General features: G+C 36.9%; 1 protein-coding gene across 3 annotated transcripts in view; it reads right to left on the bottom strand.

Moving 5' to 3' along the window:
* Positions 1 to 1,298: 1,298 nt before the first annotated feature.
* Positions 1,299 to 24,849, bottom strand: part of plxdc2b (plexin domain containing 2b) — a 61,885-nt gene continuing 38,334 nt past the window's right edge. For 2 of the 3 annotated variants that reach the window (XM_082162172.1, XM_082162173.1), the window contains exons 5-14: positions 24,213 to 24,335; positions 23,687 to 23,805; positions 22,840 to 22,939; positions 19,395 to 19,490; positions 19,006 to 19,087; positions 15,243 to 15,303; positions 13,229 to 13,382; positions 9,977 to 10,015; positions 6,039 to 6,199; positions 1,299 to 3,332 (exon numbers count right to left, since the gene is read on the bottom strand). In XM_082162172.1, the coding sequence (XP_082018298.1) occupies positions 3,213 to 3,332; positions 6,039 to 6,199; positions 9,977 to 10,015; positions 13,229 to 13,382; positions 15,243 to 15,303; positions 19,006 to 19,087; positions 19,395 to 19,490; positions 22,840 to 22,939; positions 23,687 to 23,805; positions 24,213 to 24,335 (1,055 nt within the window). In that variant the 3' untranslated portion in view covers positions 1,299 to 3,212. Of the gene's footprint in view, positions 3,333 to 6,038; positions 6,200 to 9,976; positions 10,016 to 10,113; positions 12,288 to 13,195; positions 13,383 to 15,242; positions 15,304 to 19,005; positions 19,088 to 19,394; positions 19,491 to 22,839; positions 22,940 to 23,686; positions 23,806 to 24,212; positions 24,336 to 24,849 lie in introns of those variants that run through there. The other variant, XM_082162174.1, reaches the window with a different exon arrangement.

Below are 24,849 nucleotides of genomic sequence, written 5' to 3'. Positions count from 1 at the left end.
AGTATAAATATTTTAGCCTTAAAGTTATCTATAAGCTAGTGTGCTCCAAAACGAAGACAAAATGCGCATTTAGAAGATATACCCCTGGTTTCACAGACAAGGCTTAAGCTAGTCCCAGACTAAAATGCATGTTTGAAACAACTTGCGCTGATGTATCTTAAAATGTGTCAGTGTCTTTGTTTTATCTCAAGATGCACACAAGTAAGGTTTTTTGTTTTGTTTTCTAAGGCACGTTTAAGATACCTAAATGCCCTAATAGAAGTAAGGCCTAATCCTGACTTAATCTAAGCCCTGTCTGTGAAACCGGACCATTCAAAATTTACGTTCTCTCACTTCTGCCAATATGGAGCAACAATTATGATGACATCACTCTACACTTCAGCTTCTCATCAGATTTTCAGTCTGGCCCATACAATACGATCTGTTTGTAATATATGTTACGGTCGGTGGTTTAGTCTGTGTCTTATGTTTCTTTCTGTTTCCCTTCCTTTTTTACTCTGGTATCGCTCTACCTCTATATGAGCGTAACATATAAACCCGTGTATCATTCGTTCAGTCGTTTTTTGATATTGAAAGTAGAAAAATCTGAAAACAGTTCCTTTTTCCGTTTTTTCTTTTTTTCCAAAAAACCCCGAAAAATAAGAATTCAGCTTGATTTTTCGTTCTGAGGTAGAAAAATGTATAAACAGCTTGAATATTCGTTCCCTACACGTGGGCGGGAATGAAACGCCCCTTTCCTCTGATTTGTCAGCCGACGATCAAACTGTCCGTCATCAGTTCTTCCTCAGTTCCGCACAGCAGAATAAGAGTCCTCCGCTCCTGCAGCTGATGTGCAGATTCTTATCTCGTTTATTGCAACTACATTTCATCTTTTTCTCATCAAACAACCAGACTAACGAATGACTCGATACAATCCGTTCCGGGGAAGAGCCTAGACAGTGCTTTTTTCCCGGAAATTAAGTCACGTTTTTTATCATGAAGCACGCTGTGATTTATTTCTAAGTGACTTCATAGATTGTTACACTTATTCCTAGAGTGCGGTTGCGGTTGCACTCACTGGTTTGCTAGTTTGCTGCGGTCCGAGTCCGACAGCGAATGTTCACTTAACTTACTTACATTCAAGTGATTGCATGAAGCTGGAATAAAACGGTTTTTGTTGTTGTTGTTTAAAAAAAGAGTCCCTGTTCTTTCTTTTGTTTAGATATTCATACACCAAAATATTATGGGGGCCATGAAAAGTTTGTGAAAATGATCAAAAAAGCGGGCAAACTTAAAAACAAACGCTGGTGGGGAAAGAGTTAAAACAGAATCATTCATTTATTATTTAATAAAATTTTATTATGTAATCAAATTGACAGTAGCCTAGTAACACAAGAGTACACAGATTACAGCATTGTCGTTGTGTATTTCACTGTCTCTCAATGTGTGGCACAACATGACGATTATGATTATCAAAAATGCAGGTCGCTAATATGTTTGTTTCCTCGAATTCTGATAGCAGACATCACTGCTGAACAGAAAATTGATCTCATTCAACAAACATTTTCTTTGAGATTATTTCACAAAATAAACATCCACTTATTCAGACCCCATAGTGTGCACTCATATACATTCAGATTCAGTGTCACACACACACACACACACACACACACACACACACACACACACACACGATAATTTTACTGAAAATAATCAGGTCTTCCAGTGAAGAAAGTTGATAAAAATAGAATTTAGACCTTGATTTTTGGCGAGCCACCCTGTTATGAGGATAAAAAAAAAAAGAGGAGGAAAAATATCCCTTGCATGCATTATTAAAAACGCCTAAAAGACATTGAAAAATAAAATAAACTTAGAGGAACTGCCCCAATGCATAGGTTTGCTAAAATAATCAAACAAAAGACAAAAATATCTACTACTGTCAATTTCAACAAGTTGTACAGTCTTAAGGAAATGTTTTTCAATTGTTTTCATTCTATATATTCTGTTTGTGTGTAATGACAGTTCTTTGGTCACATTACTAAAAATGTCTTTAGGATACATTTTTAAAGGAGAAGGTAATACAATGTGCCATAACTAAATCAGTTTTATAAGAATAAATATTGTAAACCTTCAAAAGCAAAATCCCCATTATTATTGAACACAATGGAAATTATTTAGAACATAGCCTATGTTCATCATATACAAGGTTGTAATGTGTTGTTTCTCTCATATCGTAGAGTAATAATTCACATTTTTGAAGTCAAACTGAATTCATTATTGCAGTTTTCAATTCCACTGCTTCTAATCTTTGAAACTGAGATGACCTTGACAGCAGAGGGAGAGCTCTATATAAAATATTATATAACAACTCAACGTAAGGACTGTCAGTGTAAGGGATCGTGTACCGCAATATAATGACAAAAACTAAAACAGAAAAATCAAAACAAAGACACACACACACACAATCTCACAAGCGCCTGTCTTGTAAATATGCATTAGTAACACAAAATTAAACTTGAAAAAAGCGATATATGTGCGTTAAGTGGATATGTGCAAAATGTCCTAAATGGTTGGAATATGGATGAAAAATGTTAATCAATACTGTTGGCACATTTGTTCACAGAACATTTTCCAATTGTATCCAAACAAGAGGAAGAGACACAGTATCTATAACTGTGGAAAGGTCATCCAACATACTCCAAAACATCAGTTCAAATCAAAGAGATAAAATCATAAGCCAATATGACAAAAATAATTTGGAAAACAAACATAAAAACCCTACAAAACCCATTTTAAGATATATAAAGGTCTATATAATGAATGTGCAGTCCAGAAACTGTCATGACAAGAAAAATCTCTGAGAGGCACATCAAATCAGAGAATCAAACGTAACTGCCTTCAGTTCAATGGCGATTTTGAGGGTGAAAGGTCAAAGCCTCATCCAGTACAATCAAGGTTTCCAGAGCTGCTCCCCACGTCATGACAGGAACCGAGCAGAAGCTGCTGAACGATTCCTCTGAATGTAGATGTTTTGTTCGGAGTGTTAAAAACTGGACCCAAGCATTTGTTTTGTGGATGCCTCTTTCATTCAAACACCACACCCTCACTGTTTTCAGTTTCGTCAGTGTTCACGGGGGTTGGTGGAACGCTATGATTTGAGATGTATGGATTTGTAGCAAGACACCAAGAAGGTTGCTGGGCTGTGTGTTACTTAAGAAGTCAAAGGTCAAATCTCAGCACTGCTCTGATTCAATAAAGCCTTCTTTTTCTTGACCCATAGGCTCTACCTCTGCATATGCTGGATGACCAGAACCTCTACGAAATTTCATCGCTGGCCATCGGCTGGGACGTCTCTGTAAATGTATGAATTTGATAATGAAATATACTGTATTTTTTTTTTTTTAAATATGCACTCCCCATCAATGTCAATACATACATATTCTACTCTACATGTATTAAGATACATACTTTTTTTTTTCAAGCCAACAAACATTCTTGACTTAAGAATAGTTAACTTAAAATGAAAATTGTGTCATCATCAATTGTGTCATAGTATGGATGTTGATGGAGTCCATCAACTGTTTGGTTACTGACATTCTTCAAAATATCTTCTTTATGTTCAGCAGAAGAAATAAATTCATATAGGTTTGAAACAGCTTGAGGGTGAGTAAATGATGACAGAATTTTCATTTTTAAGTTTTTAAACTTTAACAGTTTGCAGTTATTGAATCTATGCATCCCTTTTTTGCTTTTAATAAGTAATAGTTCACACAAAATGGCAATATTGTCATTTACTCACCAACATGTCATTCCAGACCTTTCCAGAATGTCTTGCCTTTGCAAAGCAAACAATTAATTTTAACAACAATGAATGAGGACTGAAGCTTTCAAGAATGCAAAAGCACCATAAAATGTTCTTCCCTGATGAAAAATAAAGCATTGCTGGTCACCAGCATAAGGTATGTTTTGCAAGCTGGTTTCTGGTTTGCTGGTCACCAGCATGGGAAGCAGGAGTGCTGTTGGACCAGCTACACCTCAATTTTGCTTGAGACCAGCATTACTATACTGGCCCACCAGCAAGACCAGCACTATACCAGCTCTAACCTGGTCTACATTATATTTCAAGATCATTTTATCAAGTATGCTTAAGTAAATTTCAAGTATATTTAAAGTATACTTTATGTAGTAAGTATGCTAATATCAATGTACTAGAAGTATACTTGTCAGTGTACTGTTTCAATACTACTTGGGGCAAAATTGGCCCACACTTATTGTATAAAAGTATACTTTTAAGTATACTTTAAGTGTAACAGTAAACTTTGAGTACACAACTAGTCTACAACTAAGTTTGAACTTAAAGATATACTGATAGTTTACTAGTCAAATACATGTAGCACATTTTTAAATTTATGAATGTAAACTTTGTAGTATTCTCTAAGTAAACTACCGGTACTAGTTTAGTAGATTTATACTGTAGGTTACACTTTATTTCGATAGTCCACTTTAGACGTTCTACTAACTATAAGTAACTTTTCAACTACATGTCAACTAACTCTCATTAGAGTATAAGTAGACTGTAGTAGACTGTTAGGTGTTAGGGTTTGGGTTAGGAGAATAAGTTGACTTGTAGTTGCCAAGTTACTTATAGTCAGTAGAATGTCTGTTGGGGGACCAACTACATGAAGTGTTAGCAGATATTAAGCAGAGTCTACTAATACTAATGACAGTTAGTTGACATGTAGCTGCAATTTTAAATTATAGTTAGTAGAATGTCTAAAGTGGACTATCGAAATAAAGTGTTACCGATTTATACTGCAATTATACTTGTAAGTTTTGATTTATTTAAGTGCACATAACATCATACTTATAGTTTACTATACTATGCTCCGATTTAGGTATTCATTTTTTATATACCTTTAACCCTTTCCTTTTTAAAAACATTTTATTCTAGCTTCATACATCCTTTTTTTTTTATTATTAACACTCGAATGTGGGCAAATTTAATAAAAAAGCAACAAAGCTGCGAACATTTTTTTTTTCTCAAAGACTACATCCGGATGGGATTCAGAACGATGATCAAAACATAGATGGAGTCGATCGAATCCGTAAACACCCCCAAAGCTTCACAGTAATCTCCTCTTCATAGGTTCAACATTTCAACAGATTTATATGCTGTTTAATGTTTGATGATTGCGTTGTTTTATATTTACATAAGCAATCTTTTATCACTTGTTTCTGCTTCTTCTTCGCTTGTGTTTTGATCCAGAGATTCTGTACTTTTCAAAGGTGCGTAATAGTGTCCCTACCGTATAAGAGTAAAGTAGATTAAAAGTACATTTCTATGTACACTACCAGTAGCCTATACACAAAAATTCAGATAGTCAAATTTAGGAACATATCAGTTTTCTTTATAAATCAATATTTTTCAAATAATGTAAATTTATAAGACAGTATGTAAAAAAATGTGAAATAAAGTATTTAATAGGCTACTCAATCAAAATATTAAATACAACTATAAGCCAAGTACACTTAGAATACTTAATTATACTTTTAAGTATATCTTGATCAAAAGATTAGTACAAGTATAGGACAAAAATACACTTTTATGTCAGTATAACTCAAGTATACATAGGCTAAGTGTACTTTAAAGTATATTTATGAGAAGAACATAACTGAAAGTTTACTTTCTTCTTTTTTAGTTTAAAAGAAGTATACTAATAGCACACTTGAATAAACTTCTTTTTTGTAATGGAAACCAGCCTGGACCAACACAGAACTCATGCTGGTTTATGCTGAATTTTTCAGCAGGGTTTCACAGAAATACGGTGAAACGAATCACACAGAATTATTTGTTCACAAATCTTTTTCACTTCTTTTATGGTGCTGTTTTTTGCAACCTTTTTTAGAGCTTGAAAGCTTCTGTACCCATTCATTATAATTTGTAAGAGCATGGAAAATAAAGACCAGCACACTTGTTCCATGGACAAAAGGTAGCTAGACCATTTTAAATTTCTTTATTAGGTGAACTATTTCTTTAACTAAAACCTACACATTCTCACCTCAATGAAGAAGAGTCCCGCAGCAGAGCTCGGGTGGTGGTAGACGTAGACGGTCACCAGGACGATGGCCACCATCACGAGCAGAAGCAGGATCATCCCAAGAATCAGCCCCATGTGCAGGGGGCGAGTGCTGTTCTCTGCTGTGCTTTTTGCTGCAGCAGCTGAAACACACATTATACCGTATTAAAACTTCTTAACACTGATGCATTCACTCATACTGTCAGAATGAATCAGTCTGTCTTTGTAAACACATAACTGCACTGCTTGTAATATTCTCAATGAGGATGAATCAAAAGTGGAGGCTCTTTTTCCCCTCAATCTCATCCTTGCCTCAAAAACCGAAAAGGGTATAGCTGAGGCTGGAGATCTCCAAATCAGGGTGGATCTCCAAAATAGGGTGTGGCTTCCTCCTATTGACAGACAGACACATGACACGCATGTGTAATTTTTTCAAACCAATTCAGTGCAAACTCTGCCGCACAGCTGATTCCTTGGTCATGTCAATCACAGTGCTGATTTCCTACACAATGCTACAAATAATCCTAACAACTAAACCTACCCTAAACCTTAACCTTAACCAATGAAATTGACAGCAGGGTGGGATTTGCGCTGAATAGCGTGCTAAAGAAAATGGCAGTCCAGGAGATATAAGTAGTTAATAAGATCATATGAAATGAGATCACCGAGCCGGGCCGTCTGTAACTCCCCAACCGGACCTCACCAGACAATGGGACCTTTTTAGTTGCACCCAGCGTCACTGCCCCCTTATACCATGTGAATCTCGAGCCTCGGGACGCCCCGTCGCTTAGAACAAAGAAATAGAGCACAACTTTCCCACATGTAAAAGTAACTTTTTATATTAGATAAACTAGAAACAATGTGTAATTTACACATTTTTATTTTTAAATGTAAGTCTGTGACAATTGGCTGAAGCCAGAACCAATGGTGTACAGTAAGTCTCCCCTTTAGGAGGTTCTGCCCACTTTTGGAGTTCACGCCCCATTTTGGAGATCTCCTGTCTGCAGCTGTACCTATTGAAGAAACCAGTAGAAGGTTGAATCTTGTAGTTCGTCTTTTGAACAGAAGAGAGCACTGTCTCCACAACTAATTTATACTGTTTGGGTTCCTGTGGCTTGTGTATCTGTCCAACAGGCAGATAAAAGATTGATGGAAGAGAGACATAGCTGTAAATCTTAATTTTGTATTTCGGACGTTTCAAACCGGCCCCAGTGAGAAGAAAGATTTACTGTGGTCTGCAGTTCTTGTGTTTTTGCACTACAGCCAGGCTCCTATAAAAACCTGCTGAGCAGACTCTGTGGCAGCTTTGAGACTACCAAATGAGTAGGAGAACCTCATTCTTTTTCTTACAGTGTTGGTTATAAATGTACAGATGCTATTTGGATCTGCTTTATCTAAATGTAAATCATACAAACTGTATGTCTAAAAATGCACTACCATTATGTAGTGACATCTAAATGAACTTACTTTATACAGATATATTCAATATAAGTAAATTAACCTGACTACATTAGGTTACAAAGGAAGATATTTTGAATAATGTTTCAACAGTTTTTTTGTCCATTTCGGATCCTAATGACATTCTTTTTATGGACAAAAACTTCGGTAACTCCACTTTATCTTTCATTTTATACATCTGTGGCTCCATGATCAGTGAAAACATCTCTGCACATACTGTATCTTGACAGGGTGTCATTGCTCTTCTTTTCTGTCAATAACTTTATTCTACATTGTTATATTTCATTTTAATATTGCATTGCATTTCTATATCCTTACAGTAGCCTACCCACATACTGCTCCTTACTGAACAGTTTTGCAGTTTATATGTAATGCTTTGACTCATGTAATTTTTTGGCTCTGTATCTCTTTTGTCAATACTTGAACTAATTTTCTTAGGTCCAGAAATGTCTGATAAATGACTGACTTTAAAAGTAAAAATATATTTTTTTTATCTATCATGAAAAGCCAAATATAAAGTGTATTATACAGGTTTTTAAGTCAAAGGGTGCCAAAATGATTGACAGACATTACAGGGAAGAAGGGAAGAACTAATAATGAAGCAGGGTTTCTGTTGTTATTCATTACAGCCAAAAGTGCCCATGCCCACTTAAGCATAATGGAAGTCATTTATTTTCAATAAGAGGGGGACTGAAGCTTGGCAGTCAAAGACAGCCTGGCTTGATGACTGTCATACTGAAACAAAATACAGAAAACTGTGACCAGTCAGTGTGCTGTGACACATGTGGATCAGTCGTCACTCTTTACCTGATGCCTTCAAATACCATTTTAGACTTCAGTGAAACTGAATAGTGCCGGCGGTACTAATGGAGACATTTTGTTGAAATCAGTTTTAAAATCAAATGTGATTTTTTCGAAGCCTTGGTTTCACTAATTTAATTGGCACTGACCCCAAGCTCCAAATCTCCTCCTAAGAAAATATTCCAGATTCACCTTCATTACAGTGTAAAGAGATGGTAAAATTAGCACCCGTCCAGTCACAAAAGGACAATTTCAAGAGGTCTCCTCTTAAGGTTAATTACCAAGAGACAATGCTGTTCTTGAGTGACAAGCCTAACCATGGGATTTTTAGCATGAAGATTTTATTATATAATTATATTATATATTTTTAGCATGAAGGTGCATGTTATTTTAATTATATACATTTACAACTGACTGTAGAACCAGAAGATACTGTAAACAGTGCAGCGACTGGCTATTGTAGATTATAAAAAATCTGGTAGGCTGGAGAAGTCATGATGTCATGAAATACTGACATTGTACACTGAACACACTGGCTGTTGTCAGACTCCTTTGTGCATACAAAACTCACTAGATTATTACAATTGATGGCAAAAGGAATGTTTGGAAATGTAAACTGATATTTCCTACTGACGCACTACAGCAAAAGATATAAATAACTGGCTTAAAACCATTTTTTTTGTGGATATTATTTTTTTGTGGATATTAACATGCCTAAGACTTTTGCACAGTACTGTATGTATATATGTATGTATATATATATATATATATATATACACACACACCTTGAATAGTCTATTGCTAATATACTTGCAGTTTTGTAACTAGTTTAAATCAGGAATTACAACATTCATGTTATTCTGCATTAGGTTAGATAGTGCTTTCTTCTGGCTACATGTTTTCATTGGCAGAATGTGCTGTTTTCAGCTTTACTGATGAAATGTTGAAGTCCTGACTGCCGTTTCCGACTGGTAAAGAAATATTGAGCTTGCTCCAAATTAAAAACACATGACCTGGATCATACTAACAGAATGCTGGGAATACAGAAGAGGAGAGACAAAAAGGAGTGAGAGTGAGAGTGAAAGAGAGTGTGTGAGAGAGTGTGTGAGAGAGAGAGAGAGAGAGAGAGAGAGAGAGAGAGAGAGAGAGAGAGAGAGAGAGAGAGAGAGAGAGAGAGAGAGAGAGAGAGAGAGAGAAAGAGAAAGAGAAAGAGAAAGAGAGAGCATATATACAGTATATGTTCGGTTTTCATGTTTTATGGGCACATTCTATGACATAATGATTTTTATACAGTATATTCCAACCCCATCACAGAAAACTTCCAGCATTTTTATATTTTCATCACTTAGAATCATTTATAAGATGTATTCCTCCTCTGGAACATAAAATGGTCCCCACATGGACAAGGATTTTAGATATTGACTTCTTTGTGTTGCCAACATTTTGTTCCCATAACATGATATACCTGAACCCCCCCCCCCCCCACCCCCCCCCCCCCCCCCCCCACACACACACACACACACACACACACAGTATAGCCTTATTTGTACATAAGCAGGAAAAATGGATGTTATTTATCAGAAAAGTGATGCAGCGTATTGCTGTGTGGTTCACAGACGCACATTGATACCACATACACTGCAGCAACGATAAGATCTTACCTCCATTGTCTTTGAGATGTAGCGCAATCTTGGTGTCGTCTATAAAAATAGATGAGAAAAGAGACAGAAGGGGGAGAGAAAACATTTGTAGAAAAATAAAGCTAATTTTACATCTAGACAGTTTCTCTCAATTGTAACATCATTGACCCTAAAACAACTGTAAATGGGTCGCACATGTGTGTGAGGATAATTTCAAAGAGACTGGAGAATATGTTTGCGATTGGAGAACAAGTTACAAATTTATAATTAATTTTGAATGAGCAAACCACTCCAAGATTCTTAAGCTTTCTGGGGATCTGAAGACAGACAGGTCAACATCTACTGTAGGCAATTCTGATGAGAACTGAAACCGAAATGAATGAAGTAGCACAACTACTGCTGATGCTGAGGGGCCTGATGCTGCTGTAGTATCTGCTGTAGCCAGTGGCATTATAGCAAGAAGTCAAGCTTCTCATTTACATCATGTAACATCAAAGCTTTTCATTCACATACATGCATCATCACCTGATTAACTGCAATACTTCACACACAGATCAGAGTCAGAGATGGAGAGAAGAAAGTTAAATCTAGATGACTGTAATAGACAAATTATATCCGGTAAAAATGTTAACCTTAAAATGTGATTCAAGCTGTTAACATAATAGACGTTATACAGGTCAAATCAACATTACCTTAAGTTAAGTAATGCCAACATTAGTAATGCTAAATTGTCACCATTTACTCAACAAAACCTATGCTTGTGGAACACAAAAGAAAGTATTGTTTTTTTTTTGGTCCATACAGTAGAAGTCGTGGTTTGGTTACCAACATCCTTCAAAACAACTGCTTTTGTGTTCAAAAAAAAAAAAAAAAAAAGAAGGAAAAAAAAAGAATATCATACAGGTTTGGAATGACATAAGGGTGAGTAATATGAGGGTGACAGAATTAAACATTTTTGGTGACCTATCCTTAAGGTAACAAATGCATGTTACCACTTTTTACAGTGTACAGCAGCGTCACAGTTTTATAGTAAATGTACTTTAAATGCAGCATTTTAATTTCTTGACTATTCGATATGGATCTCTCAGCATTTTAATTTTGTTGTCATAATAACGTAAGAGAGCAGTTAATGAAAAAAAAACATTCAGTAATGAATGAGGGATGAAGAAAAGAGTGTGTAAACAAGAGTTTTATGCCTTTTCAATGACCTCATAACTCACTGTCTTATTGAGCATTCTGAGAAACTGTTAATGATGAACAGATTGTTTCATGTACTGTACTTAATCACTTTAAGTGGACTTCTGGCAACCCTGGGACTAATGTAATCTTTGTAGCCAGATCTTCCCTGCCTGTAACAACAAAGAACGGTAGTGCCACTGACTTGTACGAAGAGAGCTAGACTGCCTTTCATTTTAAGACATGACAGAAACAAATAGAAACATCAAATACCAACATCATCTTTTATATACAGCATATAGCTCTACCCAAAGTGAAATCTCACTGGCCTATAAAGTCCCACTCCTCATAAATGTGCATTAAACCTCAAATATGTTCACATTGGCAATGACTTTGTGGCATCACACTGTATTTTTGCTTTCAGTACAAACAGACAAGAAACTTGTCCTTGGACATATTTGGTCACGTGTTACATTGACAGCTGAACTGCTCAGTGCCCGAGTAATAATTAGAAGGGGAAAAAATCTGACTTGTGAACTAGACAAACAATAAGGAAAAGTGATTAAAAAAAACTTTTTCTTGTGCTAAAGTTTGGGTACTGCTATTGCTATAAATATTCATAAGTGTATTCATAATTCAGAGATGAGATTGATAATTTATGCTGTGTTGTTTACTGTCTGATAATGTGTTTGTGCCTATCACAAAGAAAAACAGAACAAAGCACACAGCATGAGGTCAAGGTTCTATAACAGTTAAAGAGTATATGGATGAGGGTCCACCCTCGGTGTATATTCTTTGTAAGTGACAGTGTTTATTTAAAGAGAGATTCTTGTGTGCCGCTGGAGGAGAATGAACAGCATGATTATCTATTGAACGGCATTTATGAGTAAACCCCTTCAGCTACATTCTAAATGTTCTTCAACACAGAACATTTCTTCTCCAGGAATTGATTTTCCCAAGACTCAAGCACAAATAAGCCTTTCTTTTTCCGTGTCTATTGATTTATGAAGAACCCATTGGTGGCCTCTTAACATTATCCTGCTGCATTCTTACCATGAGCAGTCACTTGTAACTAATGGTTTAGATCATTGACCCGCTGGTTTCCTTTTGTCAGAGGATTGTAACATCAGTTTCATGATCCATATTTCAATCTTAAAGGAGAAGTTCACTTTTGAAAAAACTTTTGCTGATAATTTACTCACCCCCATGTCATCCAAGATGTCCATGTCTTTCTTTCTTCAGTCGAAAAGAAATTAAGGTTTTTGATGAAAACATTCCAGGATTTTTCCACATATTATGGATTCCATTGGGACCCAAACGGTTCAAGGTCCAAATGACAGTTTCATTGCCGCTTCAAAGGGCTTTAAACGATACCAGACGATGAATAAGGGTCTTATCTAGCGAAACGATCGGTCATTTCAAAAATAAAATAAAAAGTTGACGTTTTATAAGCACAAATGTTCGCCTTGCTCTGTTCTGTGATGCGCGTTCGTGACGTCACGTAATACGCAATTACGTTGAAAAGGTCAAGTTTGATGTGTTTACAAATGTGCGGAAGGAGGACCATATAAACATTTTCAAATGTATTTGTGTCAGTTTATCGTTTAAAATGCCCATTTCGTGTGCGCATCCTGAGTGTTTTAATATTAAAAAGCCAAAAAGAACATTTTCTTCAATTTTTCAAGCGTGACCTTTTCAACGTAATTGCGTATTACGTGACGTCACGAACGCGCATCACAGAACAGAGCAAGCCGAACATTTGTGCTTATAAAACGTCAACTTTTTATTTTATTTTTGAAATGACCGATCGTTTCGCTAGATAAGACCCTTATTCATCGTCTGGTATCGTTTAAAGCCCTTTGAAGCGGCAATGAAACTGTCATTTGGACCTTGAACCGTTTGGGTCCCAATGGAATCCATAATATGTGAAAAAATCCTGGAATGTTTTCATCAAAAACCTTAATTTCTTTTCGACTGAAGAAAGAAAGACATGGACATCTTGGATGACATGGGGGTGAGTAAATTATCAGCAAAAGTTTTTTTAAAAGTGAACTTCTCCTTTAAGTGGTATGTGTGTTGGTTTAGGTACGACAGTACCTTCTGTTGGTATGCTGGTCGGCATGTGCAATTGGGTTTGAGAAGAGTGACACTCAGTAGTCCCTCTGTTCCTTGTGGTAATGTTATCAGTGGACGCAGTGGTCAGTAGATTGAGATTGGTAGTGTTGATGATGTCACAGGTGTTATCCTTTGTCTGCGAACGAAAGACAGGTTAAATGATCAATCTGACAAATCTAAAGTACGGTTTAGTTATGATGCAGGCTTGCATTTGGTTTAACGATCTAAGCGCATGGTCTAAAGTGCAAGGCTCAAGTGCACTTAGGGCGTGTTCGAATCCACTTTTGCTAGTTTAACGACGGGTAAAAGGGTTGGCGCGCCAGGCACGTGGTCTAAAAGGGTTGTCCCTATTCTCTTAATTAGTAATGGGTGTCCATTACTAGTTTTGGGCGTAACGTGCAATAAACCAATCAGAGTCTCATCTCCCTTTCCCTTTAAAAGCCAGTTGCGCTCGCACCATGGCGGATTCGCTATTTACATGGCGGAATTTGCAAGCAGAAAGACTGAACGCTTCTCTAGCGAGGAAACGGATCTACTCGTGCGCAAGGTTAAAGTGCACAAGCAGACCATCTATGGGACAAGCCGGATTCCACCATATCTTTATGTACACAATAATAATCTTTTACATTATAATCCTTTTATGTTTAATATTTGGCATGTTTGTATGCTGCTGCGGGTCCCTGAGTGTGTAATAAGCAGAGTGTAAGCGCGTTGTGCACCTGCCTATAGGTACACATTACTAATGTGCCCTTTAAATAACAAAAATAAGATACTGCGCAGTCTATTTCTGTTGCCTCAAAATAGCAATGCGCCTGAACACACCTCGTTTTCAGACCAGCACGGCCATGGGTGCGCAAATGGGTGCAAATGCATTTGCTATATAAACAATGTGGCGCAGGACGTGAAAATGATAAATGCGTCGGGCTGAAACTAGCAAAAAACACTTGCGTCGCGCCTAGCGCCGCATTGCGGACAATATTTTATTATCTAAAAACTAGGGCTGTCAATTTAACATGTTAATTTAGTGCAATTAATAAATAAAAACAGTGTTGTAAAAAAAAAGAACACTATTATAAATATTTTGAGCATCAAAATAAAGTGTTAGCAGATATTAAGCAGACAGTCTACTTGTCACGGTGTGGTGCAGGCAGAAGAAGATGAGGGTTTCAATGCAAACTTTTACTAACAACATAATACAAACAGGTACAGACAGGCAGACGGTTCTCACACACACTTAGTAGGATGAAGATCAGACGATGAACAAGGCAAAACACAGGGCTTAAATACATGGGGAAACAAATCAGGGAAACGAGACACAGCTGACAAGACTAATGAGGTGACAGGTGAGACAGATGAACTAATGAGGGTTGCCATGGAAACAAATGAGTGGCGGGAAACCAGACAAACAAAGTACATTTACATTTACATTTATGCATTTGGCAGACGCTTTTATCCAAAGCGACTTACATTGCATTATCCTATACATTTATACATAGGCATGTGCAATCCCCTGGGATCGAACCCGCAACCTTGCGTTGTTAACGCAATGCTCTTACCACTGAGCTACAGGAAAGTACAAACATACACTGACACCTGACACTACTATTACTCTAATGAGAGTTAGTTGACATGTAGATGAAAAGTTATTTATAGTTAGTAGAATGTCTAAAGTGGACCATTGAAATAAAGTGTTACCAAATAAACACACAATCAATGCCCTTTTACCCAAATTCCAACAGCCAAAGACGCTAGTCTGTACAAACTAATAAAGCTAAATAAATAATATGTTGTAAATAATCAAATGTTTACAGCTCACAAAGCTAAAACACATTTTTATACACATTACTAATTACTTAGTGGGCTTCACTGTATAAGCAGTATTTTAGAAAGGCAGAAGGACAAAGAGAAAGAGAGAGAGAGAGAGAGAGCATATGGTATCCTTATCATGTAGGCACAGAGATTTAGGTTAGAAACCAACACACATCCACATACAAACCTCATCTGGGCAACTGTTATCCACCCAGTCCTGCCGATGGCGATCAAAGCCGCTGGAACACCTGATGTGAAAAATGATAACAGGTCATTAGTATTTTAAAGACAGCCAATAAACACGCAAACATGATCTCCATCTTTTATAGATCCCATCGGTGGCCAATGCAGGGAAATCCTATTAAGTCTTCACTCTTCTAAGAAAAACTTTAAGTGCTTGTTCCAGGAAAAATACTTCTTACAGGTTTAAATAATCAAAGGGTGAGTAAATCATAAACATGAAAACGAGTCCTCCATGAAACTTCCGTTAAAAACACACTTCACTGTGGCCCAGAACAGGAAATTCAAAACGGTGAAATATACTGAGGACTGTCTACAGCAGTATATCACTGATAGATGCTGGCTTAGAGAGTCAGGAATAGGCAGTACAGCTAGTATTTCTTTTCCTCCTCCCGTGCCTTCACATTTCTTGAACACATGGCGCATAATGGGCTTTAGCTGCTTGGCATTCCAGATGAGATACTGTCACCCTTACTCCATATCTTTCAGCAATTCCCCATTCTCCATTTATCTTTTTGTGACATATTATCTCTTTTCAGTTCAGTACCATTCACCATATACACATTCATAGCAGCTCTCTCCTTCTTTCTTGCTGATATATTAGGGTTAGAAAACACACATTTTGCTTCTCAGTCACAGATGGTAAACCATGTTCATTTTATGTGTGCGTGTTTGTATGAGATTTTTATTTTGCTTGTCATGGCTTGTCACTGTAAACAAAAATCAAAGAATCCTTCTTTTTTTGTGCTTGCAGAACTAATGATTTTATACAAGCGTTGATATAAATGGACAAAACAATTAAGTAAACATGGAAGAAATAGTTTCATCTATCCAACAAGGTAATATAATCCGACAGTCTATGGAAACCGTGTGTCTCAACAGCATTTTTAACTCCGCTCTTGTAAAGGAGTGGGTGAGAGTCAGAGAGTCATAAACACAAGACACTGCTTTAAACACATGACGTGTTCTTTGGAAAGAAGAGCCATGACCAGTGGTTAGGCAGTGTGTGTCTAACTGAAAGCTTTGGATTAGAGATTTCATGATCCACGAACAGGAAGCAGAGCTCTGCACACACACACACACACACACACACACACACACACACACACACACACACACACACACACACACACACACACACACACACACACACACACACACACACACACACACACACTCCTCTATGGCCTCTACGGGCCAAAGATGAATACAACCGTTGGCTTTGCGAGGCATTTCATTTTCACATTGTAATTTTGTTGCTCTTTTGTGGAGGCAGAATTTTTTTCTTTATTTCCTTTACATTCGTTCATTCATCTACACTTCTACCCAAAACAACTTGTTAATGAGTAATACAAAAAGTTATTAATCCAAGCTAGTATGAGTACACAGTAATCTTTAAAAAAGCTATGAATATTAATTTTCAACATTTTCATGTTGTGATGCTTAAATTTATAAGTAGTATTTGTAGTAATTATCAGTTTATCGGGCCAGATTCATATCAGTGCATCCCTAGGGAGAAAGTAACATGACAAATGACATAATATAAAGCTTTTGAATTGACAAGTGCAAAATGTACAAACTAGATTTCAAATTATTTAATTATTTAGTAAACAAATTTGATTTTGTGTAATTTACTTTTATAGCTTTGCCATGGTCATTATGTCTGCTTTAATTTTCTCTCCTAAGCAGTTACCCCAAGCCCTGATGAATCAAGAAAGGAAGAGAAGTAAAAGAGAAATATATCTGTCTGGATTTGAGGTTGCCCATGGCGGCGGCCACATCCTTCGTCAGCACTTCTCCAGCCTTTCATAATCTCATTTACATGTTAATGGCTGTAAATGTAGTCAGCTCAAATTTATTCTGATCCAGTAATAATCTGACCTTGAGGGTGAAAGGATGCTTTTCCAAGTATGCAAATCTAGGTTTTTGATGCACATAATCATTACTAATACACTCATCTGCTAAAGTAATTTCATTACTTCAGAATATTGAAATATGAAAGGTATTATGTGAAACACCCTGCTATAGTTTGACACTATATTCTGTTCCGATACAGCTTGTTTTGTTTGTGTGTGTGTGTGTGTGTGTGTGTGTGTGTACAGGATTATATTACATTGTGAGGACCAAATGTCCCCACAAGGATAGTAAAACCAGAGATTACCTACATTATGGGGAGCAGCCATCGGTCCTCTGTGATGGGTAGGTTTGGGGGTAGGGTTAGTGTAAGGGGATAAAAAAATACCTTTACGCCTATAGAGAGTCCCAACAAAGATAGCAAAGTATGTATATATGTGTGTGTGTGTGTGTGTGTGTGTGTGTGTGTGTGTGTGTGTGTGTGTGTGTGTGTGTGTGTGTGTGTGTGTGTGTGAGTTAGTCAACTGCATCTGACTTCAACTGCTCTCTCCAAAGACAAGGGGTAAACTGTTGATAAATTGCGTTGGGAGGATCAGATTGTCAGTTATTAGCTTAGATCAACTGAGCTACCTGCATTTACTGCATCATTAGCCTGCTCTTTCTTTCTTTCTTTCTTTCTCTCTCTCTCTCACTCACACACACACACACACACACACACACACACACACACACACACACACACACACACACACACACACACACACACACACACAGAGAGCCTTCATCAAGCCAAAAAAACTTTAATTACCGCAGCAATTTCTAACTCTGCATTGTTTCCATAACCTTCAGCCAAACAAAAATGGTTATGCATATTGATGAAGTCTGAATTGAACTCCCTTGTCTACCAGGAGAAGATTCAACACTCAGTGTTCCCATTTAATTATACAATCCAGCCTGTTTAGAAGCAGGTTTTCAAGAGTGGATGGAAAAAGCAAGCTCCCACAGACATTGAAAGGCGTGTTTGTGCTTTGCAACATTATGTATGTAATGATTCATAGAATAACAAATAGCACTAGAAATGCTACAGCTCAAAAAATGTGTGCAGCACATATGCACTTGATAAAGGGAAAAAGTTAAACTCCTCTAACACAAGCAAACTGGCCTTTTTCCTCTTTCTGCCAATCAAAGACCAAATCTCACAATAAACGCCAACTGGGATATTATATTCCTGAATCCCTCAGAGTATGTGTATGCATGTGTGTGGGTGTGTGTGTGTGTATGGCTTGAGAATAAGAGTGAGGGATTGAAAGAGTATACCGATGGAAGGATTGCCAGGAAAATAAAGCAGAAGGAGGTCAGCTGTCTCGGTCTCGTCTGTTCTTTGGTATGTGATCTACAGAAAAAAGCTGTCTGGGTTCGGGAGGTGAGAGCCCGGGCATGAATCAGCAGGAATGTGACTTTATTTTCCCTCTTTCTCACATTAAGGGAAAAAAGTGTTGGTATGAAAGATTCTCTGCCACATTGGAAGTAATATTACTTAGGAAAATGCGATGCAAGATGCAAGAGAGATTTCATTAATGGTTTACACATTCAATTCATTTCAATTTTTAGGCCATTTTTATATACAAAGGCAATCTTGTAACATTGTGACTGTTAAATTAGAAGTGGTGAATTATCTCCACACATCCTGTGAATGTCTGTGTTGAGAGTGCTTCTGTTTCAGCAACTGCTGACAGAAATTACTTCCCTCGTTCTCTGCACCACCTCAAGGCAAGCGGTCTGAGAACTTTAATTCCAGTAAAATGAATTTGGGATAATGGAAAGAGAGACGAATGAAGAGTGGTTTGTTTTCTTACCTATTGAGCCGGTGACACCAGCTACAGTTGAAGTTAATCTGTGATGCTAAGCAAGAAGTGCAGCTTGTGAATTGAAGACATGCTGCAAAAGAAAAAAAGAGACATAGAAAATGCTTCAGCACAGAATCAATCAAGAATAGAGCGAAAGGCTAATAGGACAATTAACTGGATTTTCATATGACTTGAGAGAAATGTTGAGTACAACTGTCTAATATAAAATCTGAATTTGTAGATAAGAAGTACAAGTATAAGCTTCCATTCGCTATGAGGTAATTCATATTTATGTTGTTATGGTAGTTTAAGATTATATACGTGTATATATAGCCTGTGTGTGTGTGTGTGTGTGTGTGTGTGTGTGTGTGTGTGTGTGTGTGTGTTCAATGGCTTACTGGGTAGCGGCATCATTTCTACAGCTGTACTGTTGGTAATTTTGGTCTTTAACAGCTCCACTCTGTGATACTCATAGATAGTCTTCCTCCGCACATCTAGAGCCATACAAATACACATTACAATTATGTAATCATGTGAATCATCTGAATTGTTGAAACTACTGTAACACAAGCAAATCGAGTCACTGCCTCTTAATTGCCATCTTGAACACATTTACAGTACTTTCACTTGTTTAATTCCACCTCATTTTTACTGTAAGAGTGGGCATGGCCATTATTAATGGCTAGGTGTCAGCCGTTGCGCGGCTTGAGGTTACCAATGCAGGTGTGTTTCCTCTGAGGAGGCAATGGAAGCTGTGCCTTGTCAAAAATTGGATGAGAAAATCATCCACAGTACAAAATAAATCAAAGCGAATCTTACTAAAAGATGTGTTGGACAGTGTCACTTTAGAAAAAGGAGTGATTTATACAGTGACAGCAGAGGTTAAAGTAACAAGGGAAGGAGGCATCTCTCTTGCCTAAATCAATTTAGTTTTAACAGATGCCCTAAAGTGTGTTGTGGGTTTGGTGGGTACAATTAAGAAAGAATGGGGAAAAGTTACATGAGAGGAGGCAATGGCTCCATTGCACTATGATTGGTTATTGTGCTGTTCACACAATAATCCCATATCTGATTTTTCGTGCTCGTTCTATATCAGAAAATCGGTCTGAATTAATAAACAATGGTGTTAATAGGAAGACTATTTAAAAAGTATACAACTCACATAGATATCACCACTTTGTCATGTCCAAATCAATCTTGAAATGACTTGATCAGTGAGGGGTTTTTTTTAGTGAGCAATCAGCTTGATGATAATAGCCTAGATACATCCTGTGTCTGTGACCATTGTGACACCTGCAGTGTTTACTGAGCTTTGATGACTGAAGATCTGAAAATAAGTTGACTATTAAAAATAACTATTAAGGCATTAGTTTACAAATAAAATATACACAAAATTTGTTACTGCATTATTATGGTTAATATTTTGGAATAAATGTAAAGATGTTTAAAAACATTAGATTTAAAAACACTTAATAAAATACTTAATAAAAAGAACAATTGGTAATGTAAAAAAAAAAGAAAAAAAAATATATGTATTGGTTGTTGGTTTTTATGATAGTGTAAGTAATGTTTATTTATTTAACCTAGAAAATTTGTCAACATTAAGCATAACTGGAACATGAATTTACACATGTAACCAAAAAGATGTCCCATATTTATTTGAATATCTCACATATCACATGAGCTTGAAGATTAGTTAATTCAGAGTACAGCCAAATACCCGATTATTGAAGGGAGTGCACACTTATGCAGTGAAGTTATTTTAACTTTTTTTTTTTTTTTAAATGTGTCACATTTCATAGGCATTGTATCGGGTGTCATTTTTACATTAAATGTGCAAAAGTTCTGATATGATTTTTATATCCATTGAGCTTCTGCATTGAAAAAGAGGTGGATACCTCTAGAGCCACATGCTCTTTCAAAACAGACTAGGACAATTGCACAATTGTGGATAACGTATTAATATCCACAATTTTTGGACGTTATCCACAATTGTGCAATTGTCCTAGTCTGTTTTCTTTGAAGAAGACAAGAATTCACTCAATTACCTTCATTCTACAAATAGATGGAGACGTTTCATTTCATATCAAATGATGGGAATCATTGGCAAAAAAATGTAAAAGAAGTAAAATTGTTCGTGGTCAGCAGAGACGGACAAAAACACATTTGAGTGGACAACTGCATGAGGCAGTAGAGTGCACTGAATGCATGTAAAGGTATCAAACGCTCTATTAATGGGATGTATGATTCACTGTAGTGAAATACAGTACATTTCGGAAAAATATTTCGGTGTTTACTAACGTAATGAAGTTATTTGAAAAGTTTCCCGTCTTTGGCATCTCTAACATTTATTACTCTTAAAAAAGAATTAAAAATGCAATGGGTGTACTATTATACATTGGTTATTCAGTACTCATACTCAGTTTTTAATGACATGACTTTTCATAAGTTAAAATGCATTGGCTGATCAACCAACATTAGTTTGATGTGCTTCATCTGAAGGTATTTCAGTATGTAGGCCTAATGTAATAGACTTTGAGTTTAAGTTAAGCCAACCATTATTGACACATGCTGGATCAAATGCATGTACGGATATAACTGCACATGCTGATGCAATCAGTGAAACATCATCTACCTGATTGGTAGCTGAATTACCTAAAAGCAGTGAAATGGAAAACTGAATTAGAATGAGAAGAGGCTGGGTAAATATAGCAAATTTTCTATGTGTGTACAGGGTTGATTATACTTCAAAATTCAAAAACCTTTTTAGTGGTCCAAGCTTTTTGAAAGACTCATAAATCATGCAAACCGTGTTTTGTTTTAACTTTACTGATACCTACTTTTGTGTCAAGCGTTTGGGTCACCTCTATATAAAAACAATGTCCTCTCTAATAGAATAAAACCAAAATGTGTTTTTTAGGTGTGTATATGGTTTTTCATGTGTCAGCCTCTGGCTGAATGTGTACGGTAAGGTAAAATTTCTCTGATAACATGAATGTGTGTCTGTCTGCAGCTGAGGAAGTAACTGTCTGACCTTGCTGAAAGCTGCATCGTTGGTGTATTAATACATAAAAGAGTGGTTCAACTTTAAGACAGGAGATTGCAGCTTGTTCATTGAAGGCTGTTTTTCTCTTCCTGTGGGTAATTACATTTCTTGCCCAAGGGGGGTAACAAAACTCCTTAGCATGCTGATATTGCCCGGAGATATGCATGTGTGTGCGCGTGCATCTTAAACAGTGTGACCTGATGAGTCTCCAGACACTAATTAGAGAAAGAGAGGCGAGACAAATGCAGGCTATTACCATTCTCAATCACTTCATCTCATTCTAGACTCTCTCCTTCCCCTCAGAGCTGACTCTCTCTCTCTCTCTCTCGCTCATATTGTAACAGACAGATAGACAGACAGAATGATGCAAATCCTGCCCTTTCCCAGCAGACAGTCACAAACAAACACGCATACGGTTGGAAAGAATAAGCTGTTATTGAAAATCATGAGCTTCCATTCATGATGTCCTGCCAGCAAATACTTTCTCTCATCACGTTCTCTTCCACACTCGCTCACTGCCCAACTCCAGACATATTTATTTGCTAAATTTGTCTCTCCAACGCAGTCGGGTTTGGTCCTGCTGGGCTCACTGTTACTACAACATCAAAGACTTTTCTTGCTTGGCACACCAGACAACAAACAGACAGCTTGAGAAGGGAGGAGATTGGAGCGTTGAGATCATCCCAGAGGTAAACTGACTGTCAGAACAAACATACTCCTAATTTTCTGAATAGCACCTGTCATACAGACTGTAGATGGTTTACTGGTGTTATGATGAATGCATCACGTTCACTCACTGGGGATCTGCTGAATCTTATGGACCACCACAAAGGCATCAGAAAGCCCAATTTTCACTGGATGATTGACAGAGCTGATCTTTGCTATCTGCATTGGGACCTGAAATAAAAGCACGTTATATATCTCATCAATCATCGACATGATGAGATGTATTTTGACAGCTAGAAAGAAAGAAAGAAAGAAAGAAAGAAAGAAAGAAAGAAAGAAAGAAAGAAAGAAAGAAAGAAAGAAAGAAAGAAAGAAAGAAAGAAAGAAAGAAAGAAAGAAAGAAAGAAAGAAAGAAAGAAAGAAAGAAAGAAAGAAAGAAAGAAATGGAGTGAGTAGAGCAGAAAGAGAGGGAGAGGCCTAATTTAGTTAGGAGGTTTGCGGGCTGAATGAGCTTTGCAATAATCAAATAAATCCCAGCAGCATTTCCAATGCCTTCCGACTAGAGGCTTACAATATTTCTATATATATTTCAGTCATACAAATTTTAATCTTTATTCATAAAATGATTACACATACAATTATTATTATTCTACATACAATTACAAATATACATGTAGCCTATATAATATAAATAGTCAATTTTAAATATTATTTAATTAATGACTAAAGGTGATTCATGTATCTCAAGTACTATGTCACATTTGACTGCACATGATCTGTACTAAAACTGGAAAGTCTTAACCATATCGGTTACAATTCACTTTGACATTACACGGTACCTGACCATGTTTGTAAGTGGCAAATTGAAAAGTGACACAATCACACAAACTCTGATGGAACAGGAAATAATCACAGAAGAGCCAAGTCACACAGTGAGAGAGACAAATAGAAAACAGGATGAAAAAAAATATATCAGACCTCTTTGTAAGCAAAGACAATTCGCCCATCGCTGTGTAATGTGGCCTGGAAGGTGAAACTTCCTTGATTATAAGAATCCTGGAGATGGACGTGATCCCACTGGACAACCAAAGCAGTTCCTATAAAGCGCACACAAACACATTCAACTAATATATAATAGTATATTTAATATTAATATTCTCAACTTATAATACAGGCTCGGTTTCTGTGACTGTAGATCTCTGTAATCAATAGCATCTTGAAAAGATAACCTGATCTATAATGTGACACATTTGATTTATGGCACGTCAAGGTACAATGTTTTTGATGGTGACAGATTTATATTGGATATGTCTGTACCATTATATATTTCCACTATATATCTCTGTCTCTCAGTATCTCACAAACACACACACACACACACACACACACACACACACACACACACACACACACACACACACACACACACACACACACACACACACACACACACACACACACACACACACACACACACACACACACCAGTGCCTCTGTCTCTTACCATTGTCAAAATAGATGACAGTTGAGTTTCTGGAGAGGCTGGGGTCAAAGTTTGCCATAAGTGGAGCGATATATTGTGTGGCTGTCAACATTCGGTGAACCACATCTCCTGTATAGATGAACCCTGAAAAGACACACAATCCAAACCATTGGAATTCATATCCATGCCAACAAAAACATTTAAAATGTGATCTTCAAGATAAGATAAGATAATATAAAATAAAGGCACTCATTTTGTTTATGACTAAAATGTTTTTGCCACCAATGTATGAACATGTGGGTCTCTTTCCTCTAAATCTCTGTGCTCTCCTCCTTTCCCATCTATCCATCCTGGCAAACAGCCCTGGCCTGTCTCCAAAGTGATTAATACTCTAATTAGCCATGTAAAGGCCTCCTTCCATCCCACTCACAAACAGGAGAGAGGACCCTCCAAACACACATACATAATCTAAAATGTGTCTGCTTAAATCAATGCAAATCTTTCCACAGGAATTCAGCCAACCTGGACTATGCTGACCACCTCCACTTTCTGTAAACACAGAGCACTTAAAAACTCATTAAATTCAATGAAAAAATACTGAAACTTCACAATTGTGACAACAGTTTGCCATTGCCAACAAGTACCATGATATTGTCAT

This window comes from Leuciscus leuciscus (genome assembly GCF_965113295.1).
Source record: "Leuciscus leuciscus genome assembly, chromosome: 2".
NCBI classification, from domain to species: domain Eukaryota; kingdom Metazoa; phylum Chordata; class Actinopteri; order Cypriniformes; family Leuciscidae; genus Leuciscus; species Leuciscus leuciscus.
The sequence above is the reverse complement of the archived record's forward strand: the minus strand, read 5'-3'. Positions and strand labels throughout refer to the sequence as shown.